The sequence below is a fragment of the Nymphaea colorata genome, chromosome 11 (assembly GCF_008831285.2).
Source record: "Nymphaea colorata isolate Beijing-Zhang1983 chromosome 11, ASM883128v2, whole genome shotgun sequence".
Lineage (NCBI taxonomy): Eukaryota > Viridiplantae > Streptophyta > Magnoliopsida > Nymphaeales > Nymphaeaceae > Nymphaea > Nymphaea colorata.
The window spans coordinates 10,307,110-10,320,058 of NC_045148.1; the positions used below are offsets into that span (position 1 = coordinate 10,307,110).

A 12,949-nucleotide genomic window follows, 5' to 3' on the forward strand; every position below is an offset into this window, starting at 1 on the left:
ATTTTGGGGTGCTTAATGGAGCTGCCCTAAAATAATGGGCATTATTATAACCGAATTTGCTGTTAAGAATCTCATGAAGGACAAAATAAACTTCGAATTGTGGATTTGAAGCTTTCCTCTTGCTGTTCGTAATCTCATCAAGGACAAAGTAATCTTCGATTTGTGGATTTGAAGCTCTCTCCGAATTTCTGGAATGAAATGTTTGCAGGCAAAAGAAATTCATTAGAATTTTATTTCCATTGAGATGAACAATGATGATCTACCAATGCCCTATTCTTGACATCCACCATTTCTGATGCTCATCAAGGAAGAATGTTGCCTTCAACTAGCTGATAAGAAGCAAGATTTTTTTGTTCTTCCTCTTTAAAAAGCAAAATTTTCATGTTCCTGCGAAGTAATTTTCCTAGTTTCTTGACCCCACGGCTCTCTTTAAAAGGATAGCGTAAAGCTTGACCGCCCATCTGAATGAAAAATTCAAGCGTGCGCTTGGGTATCTGACGACTTCAAGCATGTTTTGCCATACAAGAGTCAGAACCTTAGTCACAGATTGTTTTCCCAAGTGAAAGAGCTTCTGCATAATGCGCCTTAATTATATATACACGATGAAAAGTATCAAACTAAAATTAGCTTCCAGTAATTCCTAGAACTCTCAGAAAATTTACATGCTATTACGATAAGGCGCATCTGCACCTGCTACTTATTCTGTAAAAAACAAACTAGAGCTTCTGGTAGCGAAGCTTCCCGAACTCATTCAATACAAGGGATGGGCATTTCTTTGCATAGGATAGGACCCTGAAATGAAAGAGTAGCGCTTCATTGTTACTCCATACTGCAGACGAAATGCACATCCGACTTAGAGGGTGCTTTTCCGCCTCTTTTCCTGTTCATCTCCGTTCAACCGAACTGTCCTGCTTGCTGTCATCCTAAATTACAGTCCCGTCCTGAATTGTTGAATTCTTCAGTACTACCGTGATCCCAGAACGGATATAGAATCCTTCAGATGATCTGTCTGCTTCTTGAACATCCTAAGGAACAAAAATCCACGTCACAATTCTGAAGTTCATAAAAGAACGTACAGAATTAGATAAGGGAACCATAGTATTTTATAGGCATCAGGTAAGTTCTGCAGCCATAGATATGTCAGGCTTGAAGGAACTCAACACAAGTATGTTAGGAATGAGGCTCTCTCTCTCTCTCTCTCTCTCTGTGTGTGTGTGTGTGTGTGTGTGTGTGTGTGTGTGAGATATCAACAGAAAAAGGAGCAAACACAAAGGAGTTTTAACATGGTTTGGACTTTGGAGACCAAAGTTCTCCTATATCTACCGCTGTATAGGGTTTTGGATCCACAGAAATTAGGGATGCCTATTAAGTGGGGATCAGGCTCCACACTCCAACAAAGTATTGGCTCCACCAGTGATCATATTCAACTACAAGTTCCTTATGCTTAATGTCAATAAGAATTATAAAGTTGGATCAGTAGTTGCTTACATCTTTGTTCACAATCACCACATTCTTTCCAATTTTTGCGTTCATGTCAATGATGCAATTCCTGGAAGAAAACAAAGAATCGTAATGATGCTATCCGAAATACAGCACAATTAACTCAATACAACAAGAAACAGTAGCAAATTAACTTCACCTGATCTTGGTGTTTTCTCCAACACCAATGGGAACTTTTCCTTCTGCCAAGAGAGAGGCAATTTCAGCCTCAGTTTGGTAATAATCAGCCCCCATCATCAATGTGTCCTAATTGTCAAAAATTACACATCATTGCTGAATAGAATGTAACATGCCTATTTGGACAAATTGTGTAGTATCCATTCAAACAAGAAGCAACAGCAAGACCAGAGAAAGGTATTGAATATTATTCATGCGACATGAATAGTCACCTGCAGCTCAACACCAAGATTTAGACGTGAACGTATACCCACAACAGAGTGCCGAACACTGCATTCTCTTAAGAAACACCCATGTGAAATTATAGAATCTACAACCTGTATGTCATTTGTTAACCCAGAATACATATATGAGACAAAAAATCTTGTCTTAACAGAATTTAAAAGTTACACACTAGTCATACCCGACACTTCTCCATTTTGGTTGGAGGCAGATACCGTGGTGAAGTGAAGAAGGGTGTATCTTGATCATAGAAGCTAAATTTTGGAGGCTGCAACCAGTGAATAACACAAGCAGCTTTACTGAGTGCCTCATGACAAACTAGCTGAGCCATGTAACAACAATAGTAGAGCATGTTGCAAACAGAAACATGACATACCTGCTTTGTAAGAGCCAAGTTGGCTTCAAAAAATGACTTGATGGTTCCAATATCTTCCCAGTAGCCATCAAATAAATATGCCTGCAATGGAAGGGGAATCAGAGGTATCAGTTAAATGCGTGCCAAGATAAGATGAGGTCAAGTGACATGAACTGTCTGAATTTATTAAAGCCAGAATCGAGATGCTTAGTGCAAACTTGAAAGCTTACCTGCACATTGTGCTCTTTGATTGCTGCAGGAATGATTTCTAATCCAAAGTCATTGGCTGCCGGATAAGTCCACCTATTGAAAGATGAAGAAAAATAAATAAACAATTTTTTGGAGGCTTCATTAGAAAAGGTCATTCGTATTTCAGTAAAACTGTCAACCCAAAGTTTACTTGTCATCATTTTATTCAAGCTCAATTACCTCAGCAGCCTTAGCAGGACAGATGTTCTAAATACATAAACCCCCATGGACGCAATGTATGGATATTTTTTTGATTCTTGTGGAGACAATCCTAAAATGGTGTTGTCAACTTGCTGCACATTCAAAGATGACAGATAAAGTCTCTTGAACTAAGTCTGAATAAACTGGTCGAATACAAGAATGAAAAGAAACCTTCTAAGAAGACTAATAAACCAAGAGATAAGAAAAAAGAAAGGATTATACCATGGATCTTAGATCAGCACCCTTGGGTTTCTCAGAGAAATGTGTGATCCGATTTTTGTCATCTATCTTCATCAGACCACAATCAGATGCTCGACTGCCATAACAGAAGCATGATGTACGTCAGTATGTTGTTCACTTGAATATTTGGATAAGAGTATTATGCTACTAACTGAAAATTTAAATAACTGAAAAACTCTAAGGCTTGGGAAGAAATTGAATCTCTTTTTATCATGTTCAGGTGGATAGCTTAAAAAGAGTCAGTTCTCACCTATCATCCATTGGGACACATGAAACTGTTATGTCAGCACCCGTATCGACATGCCTCTGCATATAAATTAGTATTAGAAGAATATCCAGGAACTACTAATTAATTGACATAATTCTGTAGATGACTCAGGAGTAGTCCAGTATGAACAAAGCTTGTAATGGCTACATATCAGACATGCCTGCACAAAATCTATGTAGTTCATCCTGTACAGCTGATCACCAGAAAGTATTAAAACATGCTCAACGTTCTTATTTTTGGCATCCTGCATGGATGGAAAAAATCATGTCATGGATCAATTTAGTAGACTAAAGAAAAAGATACTTCTCCAATAATTATCACATAGATTTAGTACAACTTGGGTGGAGATGCCAACCTCAAATACCCATAAAAATTGCCTTACAGCATCTGCTGTGCCCTGAAACCAATTCATCCCAGATGCACCCGGAGTTTGGGTGGCTGCTAATACCTGCACAAAATAGAACAGATGATGCAATATCAGAGACCAAAACTTTCCTCTCCTCCATAATCTCCAGCTTAGACTTTAAGCATCATACATAACTTCTATTACAATTTCAAGGCTTCAATATGAGTCTGCATGATATGTTTTCTAAGGTAGTTGCCTACCTCAACAAATCCATCACCAAAGTTAACCCCATTCCCAAAGTTGTATGTTCGAGCGAGATGGCGATTAAGAGATTGAGAATTAAATTGAGTCATGATGAATATTTTGTTTATTCCACTGTTGAAGCAGTTGCTCATTGGGATATCAATAAGCCTGTAGCATCCTCCAATAGGTACCTGTTCACAAGTCCCAATGATTAGGACTTCTTTCAGAAGCTTCCAGTTGTAAATGAGAGAACTTGACCATGCATCCCAAAAAACTTCTAGTCACACAGTTTATAATCAACCTTCAAAAAGATTGGCTGAAGTCTCTCCTCATAAATTTCCACGTATTTATATATACTAGCAAGCACAAAGAAGCAGAGCAACAAATCAAATTTCATATCTTATTAGTAAGGCAATAATTTATGATATCTAAGGAGAAAAAGGCCCTTCTTATAAGAAATCCAAGTATAGCAAAAAGAAAGTCTAGACATATATAAGAAACAATAATATAATAATAAAATATTAAGCCACTACATATTGAAAGAAGATGACACATGAATTTATCAACTTGCAGTTGGGATTCTACAATTTATTATGATAATCATGACAGATTAGTAAATTTGTGGCACAGGTAAAGCCAAAACAAAAATATAAATATGGAAGTATTAGTGATGACACAAAAAGAACTTTCACTGATATCCAGGAAATGTAACATAATTTCAAGTTTGAACACATGGAATAAGTATACTAGGCTGAAACATGTCTAACCATTTGCTCGTTGCACTTTATACTTATTAATGGGATTAACGGGAAAATGGGCATCTTGAAAGTAGTAGGGCCAACAAGAGTTTGGCAAGTACGGACGACATCAACCAAGTTTGATTTCTGATGGCCCTTCAAATGCTTAGACAAATCAATATCCTTGTACATGTGGGTGCAGAAGGCATGGAGGTCTCCTTTCAAATGATTTTCTGTCAACAAAGGACAATATAGGACAGACGAAAAAGATACCATAATTTTCTTCAGTAGGCGCACAGTAGAATAATTAGTAATTTCAATAGGAAAAAGACACAGAATAAAAGAACTCACACTTTACAATGAACACTGGGTAATTAAATTATTGAGCACTTCTGCAAGCACAAAGGGTAGATGGGCATACCGCTGGTGTAGCTCTGTGACGGGTAAGTGGAAAAAGATGAGTACCAGCACCTCCACCTAATATTATTGCTGCAACATTTTTGGGGGCTGGCTTCCTCTCTGTAAAAGCTCGTTCACGGGAGGTCTGCTTTCAGAAATTTGAAGCGTAAGTCAGCAAGGCATAAGACATTGCAAAATATATCTTGGCGACAGAAAAATGAACATACTCATTAAAAACAAATAGATCACAAGAGAATAAACACACTTATCAAATGCAAGGCCTGATTAACTATAGTCCATTCTATCACCAACAATAAGAAGAGATGACAATACTATGACTGGAAGACAGTGAGGTTCGCATCGAAGACCCAACTAAGCTTCCATAAACTCGGAAACATAAAACATATTCATTTAGAAGAAGATCTCATTGGAGTGAACCTGGCAAAATCTTGTAGCTCACAGTTCAATAACGCAGACCAATGGCATCTCATCTAGCTTTGCATGTGAAAGTGCGTTATTTGCAAATGAAAGAAGTTAATCCTGATGAATAGTGGTCTAGTGAACCCACTGAGGTCGACGAAACAAAACCAGAATAAGAAAGAAACTGAAGTTCAGCATAAGAAACTAGAAGCATTAGCTCATACTACTCGTTGACCAAGAACAGCAGAACCACATCAATCATCCATAAGAAGGAACAAAAAAGTTAAAGCCAAAAGTATCGCCGGAACAAAAGTGGAAGCAGTTACGCAGGTCATGCAGATGGCAAAATCACTGTGATAAGGAGTTCGGATTGTGGCATGACAACTAAAAATCACAAAAATAGACAGAGTACCACACGCTTCTCTTTTTCACATGTACAAGTCCGTCCACCAACTTGGCCAGCCAGGACAAAGCGAATCAAAAAATCACGGAACGCCATGATCAAATACGAAATAAAAGGTCCTGAAAAGGAAAGAATCTGCATGTACCAGTATCTCTTTGTCGATATCAGCTAGAACAGAGCGTATGACACCAGTTTTCTCCCTTACACCCGAGCTTCTGAACTTCGCCTTTCCGTCCAACTGGGTTCCGAAAACCACCCTGGTCTTCAAACACCTCTCGCCCAAAAACATGGAGCTTTCCGTACAGAAACCTCCTCTTGTAACGACACTGGTCGGCCCTCGGGCACTCAGGACGATGTTGGCAGCATCCATGACTCGGTGTTTTCTTGCTTTCCTCAGAAATCAACTCCAAGACTAGCTGAAAACGCTTAAATGGAGAGGAACCCACGCTACAGAAGCTCCAGGGAGCTCGAGATCGAGAGAGCGGCAGGGAGAACTCACTCGCCTCTGTGCTTCTTTAAACTGCCGCCATGTGGGCTCCTCAGGAGCAGAAGGACAGAGTCGAGCACAGTTGGTGGGGCGGCGCGCACAGGATTGGTGATGTGATGTGAGCCAAGAAGCCACAATTTTTTTTGTTATTATTTTTCAGTTTTCATTTCCAAAACTAATAATATTACGCGAGAGGATCTTCTCCCATTCTCCCGATAAATGAGGACCGTCAGAGTGTAGACCACCGCTCCCATCATGGCAGCCTGCAGTATATGAATTATGAAGGAGCTAGCAAGAGACCATGTGACATGTGACATGTAGAAGGAAACAAGAAGGATCTTGAGAACTGCGCCAAACCATTTTGGCTTCACCTGCGTCTTTACTGGGTGGTAAAATTGCCCGCATTCCGCGAATCCTCCCCCAAGATTCCACTCTCTCTCTCTCTCTTCTGATATTTTTCTGTCCGAGGCCAAAACAAAAAGTTGGCTTCTGCGTGAAATTTCTCGGAAATATTTTGGATGGTGCAGTTGCATGATGTCGCTGTTCTTCCTGAGACTTCATGTTCCTCGGCGGTCGGTAGAAACTCATGACATTAAATGCTTAAAAGACGTGTGGGTGTGGCACTGGTTTTTGCTGTAAGAACCAAGGCCGCCTTGCCTTCAATACAGTTGGCAGTCAAAATTGAACTCGTGTTACGGGCAAGTGGGGAAGCAGCGCCACCAATTGGCTTCTATAGTCTCAATCACAGTAAAAAACTGATGGGGTGTCGCCATTTAATCTTCTCCGCCTGTTGCAAGCTTCTGTAAATAGAATGAAAAAACTTACAACGCACAGAGAATCTGCCGCCATTCTTTCGTACGTTGCTCCAGCGAGGTTTCGGTTAGATAGAGAAAAGGAGAGACGGTGTTTATGAGCAAGCATACTCGAAAAATAGGAGAATTATTAAGACTCTACATAGGTTTATCTCATCTTGTTAGATGAATCATCTTCTCTACCGCAGAATTAGTAAATCTTAATGAAGAAATCCAAGATACAAATATAAGTGGTTTAAGTTTATTTTTATTTAGTGAATAGAATTAATTATTTTCTCTTTTTATTTTATTTTATTAATTACGGAAAATCGGATTTTCTTGTGCAAATAATAAAACCATCGTCTGTCCAAGAACACATCCAAAAGAGAAGAAAAAACAATCTGAACATTACATTCAATTGAACGATAGGATATCAAGAAGGTCTCCCTTGATCACTACAACAGCTCAAAATTCGACGTCCCTTTCATTATTATTGATGGGGAGTTGTTCCAGTTGGATTGGATTTCGTTTTCTATCGTCTGCTTTGCTTGCTCTTTATATTATAAAAGGAATAATAATGTCTCTCCTGGCAATTCTAGCGTCAGGAACTCACAGGCACTAATATTCACTGCCTACTTAATTTAGATGCATTCCTTAAAAAAACCATTAACACATGAAGTTGGGAAACGCTATATTACAAGGAAATGTCCCCTTTGGAATATTGTTATTGGAAATCATAGAGTTCATAGACAATTTATTAATAAATTGGCTTGCCCGCACCAATTCCAAGTCTTTGCATGGTCCGATTCGGAAGAACACATGACTTTGATTGGAGATTGAATCCAAATTTGAATCTGGATCCAAATCCAATCAGATACTTATCTAAAACTTATGAATTCTGATCCCTTGGGATGATGTCATTTCTTAAATCTGAATCCAATCTAACTTTTTAGTTGTATATCCAACTTTTCTGACGTAGTTCAATCGGATATTTGATTTGAATCCAGTCCATTGACATCTCAGTTGCTGGTACAACTAATTGCTTCTTCCACATGAGTTCCAAGTTTGAGGCCTTGTATCCAAGTTCTTCCTTGAGATTACTTGAAAGGGGGAAAAAAAGTTTTTTTTTTTTTTTTTTCTTTTCACTCCTTCAAGTCTCTGTGACTAGCACAATGTGGCATCTAAGGGGTCAATTCAGAAAGTAGAAACAGCAAAAAGAAAAGGACTAAAGTTGGATGAAGGAGTTTGATTCAAAATTTTCCACCTCTCTTAGTTAGCATGGTGACCAGCTGCTTTTCCCTTGTTATCTTGTTTTGGTGTTCAGTTTTTTCATCTGCTGTAATGTATAAAGCTAACAACTTGGTCCCCTATGGCATATGAGATAGATGCCTGTGACTGCCAATTGAAGAAGCTCAAAAGTTCAACATCCAAGATTCATGATCTCTTGGTAAACAATAAGATGATCAACATGGTCAATAATTCAATATTTGGAGTAAGTCTATACAAGTGTGATCAGAATTAGCTTGAATCAGAAAATTCAAAACAAAATTCACGGCAAACCGCCAATTCAAGAGCACCATGTGTCAGTTTTTAAATTTTTTTAAATAATTTAAACTCTTTGTTGATTTTAATTGACTTATTTTATATATCTATATATATATATATATATATATTTATAAGTTGACAGCCTTACCAATTGGATTCATGAAAAGACTTTCACAACACTGGTCCATACTAGCACTGTTTGTCATATTGGTGTGATCAAAGAAGAAGCAGCATGTGATTCAACAGAATCACTATAGGATGCCAACCCTAGTTGTCATTACTCTTCCAATAGAAAGGTAATCAATCTATGGGCTAGCTGTGAAGGCTCCACTTATAGAACCTCTCAGATTTGTCATGTTTTGAGACTCTACCTACAAGACCCCTTACATTTGGTATGCATTCCTTTCAATATTTATAATTTCCAGTTAAAAGTTTATAAAACCTTTACAACAATGGGTATACATTGTTGAAACAGCAATCAAAATGATCTAATTTGGACTCTAATAGTTAACTATACATTTGTATATTAGATGTATTCATGTCTTAAGTGTTTCAAATTAACTATTGATGTTAAATTCATGATGTACACATGCTCCCAAAATAAATGGTAGGTCACTAACATGATTTTAATGAGTCCTTGAATGTATCTAGCAAATCCAGATCTACTAGGTCCTTCTGGATCCGCTCCGCATCAAATCGGATCCCTCCTTCTCCTCTAACTTGAGATCTATGTTCTTCTCAAATCTACAGTTTGTTAGAACCATGGATTCAAAGCGACCTCATTGTTAAACCAGACCTTCAGATCAATCAAATGTCCTCTCCAGGTGCAAAGTTCATTCTAATTTACACAAGTGATTAAATTACTCTCCACACATACTAATGGACGGCTGTGATTGCATTTCAACATTTAATAATTGCAATATAATTCATGTTCTATCATGGAGCTACCATTGTCCTATGTGGATTGCTGTCCGGTGGAGGTTTACTTGCTTGATCTTTGGGACCCATTAGCTTAAGCATGCCAATTTAGAGGATTTCGGCTCGACACGTAATGCGGCCGCATCGGCACTATTGAACTGCCACGTGTCGAAAACATAACGGCATTTTCACAAGCAAAACATGAATAGGGCCCATAGGCAAGAGCAGCAACTGCGAAAATTAAAAACCCTAAGTGAGTGTTGTCTCTCGATCCGGGTGCAGTTTCCTTGTGTACTAGGCAGAAGAAGACAGTTGAACAAAGATGATGTATTATTGTAGTTTGAAGAACTTTACCTAAGTAACTAAACAGGTTTGCCATTCTTCAAAGTGAATTAGGATGAAAAGAAGAAAATTTTTTTCCTCCAAAATTGATTGAGGAAGTTGTAGAGACATCAACAGATCGCATTCAAGTATCTTTCATTGATGTTTGTTTACATATTTGGATTCAAATAAGAACAAAGAAAAGTTTGTACCGCATTCAGAACTGATTTTTAAATTCACAATCCAGATCTGGCCTGCACCTAACCTTTAAATGCAATTCTAAACCACATTATGATATCTTAAAAGTACTCTCAAACTGAACCCGAATTCAAGTATAAATCAGACTGGATATTTATTTAAGGCCAAACCCAAATCCAATAGGATATCATTTCCTAAATTTGCATTTGATTCGAACAAAGATATGATGTCATTTCTTAAATTTGATTCGAACAAAGATATGCAATCTCAATTCAATTCACTGACATCCCTAGGAAGTTGCCATAAAAAATAAAGGCTTAAACGTATCCAAGGACGTCCTTTCACTCAAACACGAGGCAAAAACTTTAGTGAGTTAAATCCCACCATCTTACCGACGGTGTAAAATCTGTCTCTTTCTGTATTCCCATTTAAAGTTGCTTCGATTTCATGAAAAGTACTTTTAAGCAACGGCGAGGACAGATCCATTTTCTAAGGTTTTTAATGAAAATTGAATCCAAGTTTTTTTTTTTTAAAAAAAAAAATAAAAGTAAAAAGTTTCTTTGTCAAATTATTGACAAATGGGTAGGCCCATAAATAAAGATTGTCCTTGAAAAGACATGGCTTCCATTTGTCCTCTTGCTCTGAGACTTGCCTGTGACGTTGTATCCTTGTGCACCAAATTCTGTGCATCATGAACAAAAACAATAATAAAAAGACAATATACAGTGAGACCATGTTTGGTTGCAAATTCATGGGGCGGAGGGAGGGGGATCCTGTTAATGAAAAAAAAAATATATATTGAAAAAAATAAGATTTTTTAATTGTGCTATGTATTTTTTAGATTTTAATTTAATTTGGTCCTACCTGGATCCATAGATTGGACTGTCGGCCTGCCGTAAAGAAAATCCTGACACCGCCCCTGTTCATCCGTTATATATGTTCAACAGGATTTTCTTTGAAAAAGAAAAAAGTTGGCTATAAGAAGTCCAACTATGTTCCATGAACAAAAGTATGGTTGGTATCTTATATTTCAGAATGTTCTCAAAGCATATTCTTTTTGGGGGTGTTTGATGATATTGAGTTTTGATTTTAGAATTAAAATTCTAGAAACATTTTGATTTTAGAATTAAAATTGTAGAAACAAAATTTTGCCTCGAATTGGAATCCGAATCAAAATTACTTTTTTTAATTTTCCTTTGTGTTTGATAATTTAAAAATTTTGGTTCCAAAATTGAAATGACATGTTTGATAAAACATGAATTAAAATTTTAGAATTGATGGACTAAAACCATCGCTACATGTGTCTTAAGAAGGGATGAAAACGTTCTAAAATTTTAAAATCATAATTCCATTCCTTAGGGTAGAATCACAACTCTATAATTTTGATTCAAGAATAAGCAGTCAAAACATCACCTAAATTTTGGAATTTTAGAATTAAAATTCTTATTTCTTATGAAATGTGAATTGCACTATCAAAGAAAGAATTTTGATTTCGAAATTATCGACTCGTTCTTGGATCAATATTCTGGAATTGTAAAGGGTGGAAGTATAAATAATTTCAGAATTTTAGAATTTTTTGTTTCCATTTAGGATACACGTCGAGATGGATTTAGTTCATCAATTCTAAAATTTTAATTCCTTTTTTTTTTATCAAACACATTGTTTTCAATTCTGGAATCATAATTTCAGACTATCAAACACAAAGAGGAACTAGATCTGGAATTTTTGTTCTGATTTCAGTTTATAGTGGAATCTTGGTTTTTAGAAATTTAATTCTCGAATCAAAATTCAAGATCATCAAACAACCCCTTGAGTCAAGGAGTCATGCTCATACCATGTACATAGATATTTTCTTGAGATTCGTGTACATGTACAAGACCAAATTTGACAAAGGACAAGCGTTGCATATAATCATTTGGATCTGACCATTTAATGGATATGTCTTTTTGTGGAAATAGGATTCGATCCAGAACTCGGCAGTGGGATGAGTGTAAGATAGAAACAAAGGAGAGATTGAAGATGAAGAAGGGTGGTCTGGTCCGTCAATATTATGAGTTGGATCTTGATCGAGAATCTTCTTGGTAGCCCTTCTATTTGTCTGCTCTTTTCTTACCAACTTCAGATATCTCCACCTCTACCCTACATTATTTTACACCCAACAGCGACGGGCTTCCTCAGCAAAGGGCCAACGAAGATCCATGGATCTCCACATCGACTTGTTGATCTTCATGATGAAGAAGATCCAAGCCAAAAACAGATTATATATATAGCACTCGTACTTAGGGGCGAAGGGAGAAGAGGGCTCGCTTAGGCCATGGCCCCACCTTGGCCAATGAAAAAAAAAGAAATTTACGTTGAAAAAAACAACAAAATTTAATTGCACCATGTATTTTTTAGATTTGAATTCAATTTGATCCTACCCGAATCCAGAGGTTGGACTGTCAGCCCACCCCTAAAAAAAATCCTGACTCCGCCCCTGCTCGTACTGGATCGATCCATTTGCATCTGTTATATGAAAAATGAGTTTCTTTTAGACACTTAGATGCTAGACAGATAAGAAATGATCTTAGTTCTTGAATTTTTTCGGATCGACAGTTAAGATAAAAACAACCAAAAAAAGGTAATAGGGCATTTTTGTTATGAAGTATTAATTAGAACTTTTTTCTCTTTGTTTTTATCCTCACCACTAATCTGAAGGCTGAGTTTATTCTTTATTTATCTAGCACGTAAGTATCTACATCTCTCTCTCCATTCTCCACACACATACACAAACATATATATATATATATATATATATATATAAAAGATTAGATGAGGGACATTAAGTTGCAAATATAAAAATCAAATTGTTTGGAAGTTTATCTCTCTCTCATCCTTTGAAAAGACGGGTTGTCTTATATATTTGTATCTTAATTCTCAGTCATCTACT

General features: G+C 37.0%; 1 protein-coding gene across 1 annotated transcript; it reads right to left on the minus strand.

Moving 5' to 3' along the window:
• Positions 1-610: 610 nt before the first annotated feature.
• Positions 611-6,318, minus strand: LOC116264648 (glucose-1-phosphate adenylyltransferase large subunit 1-like). The gene is made up of 15 exons (XM_050080599.1): positions 5,906-6,318; positions 4,960-5,082; positions 3,819-3,992; positions 3,568-3,660; positions 3,373-3,456; positions 3,195-3,250; positions 2,927-3,020; positions 2,684-2,796; positions 2,485-2,557; positions 2,276-2,356; positions 2,081-2,167; positions 1,890-1,994; positions 1,640-1,746; positions 1,489-1,549; positions 611-1,025 (listed from the first exon to the last, which is right to left on the minus strand). The coding sequence occupies exons 1-15, from the start codon at positions 6,128-6,130 to the stop codon at positions 924-926; spliced, it is 1,578 nt and encodes a 525-aa protein (XP_049936556.1). The 5' UTR covers positions 6,131-6,318; the 3' UTR covers positions 611-923.
• Positions 6,319-12,949: the final 6,631 nt, after the last annotated feature.

Excerpts from the sequence above, each read along its gene's own strand:
- LOC116264648 (XM_050080599.1), bottom strand. The coding sequence starts at position 6,130 with ATGGATGCTGCCAACATCGTCCTGAGTGCCCGAGGGCCGACCAGTGTC. Across the intron at positions 3,457-3,567 it reads AATTTTTATGGGTATTTGAG|GATGCCAAAAATAAGAACGT; the intron begins GTTGGCATCTCC and ends CCATCCATGCAG. Across the intron at positions 1,995-2,080 it reads CCAAAATGGAGAAGTGTCGG|GTTGTAGATTCTATAATTTC; the intron begins GTATGACTAGTG and ends AATGACATACAG.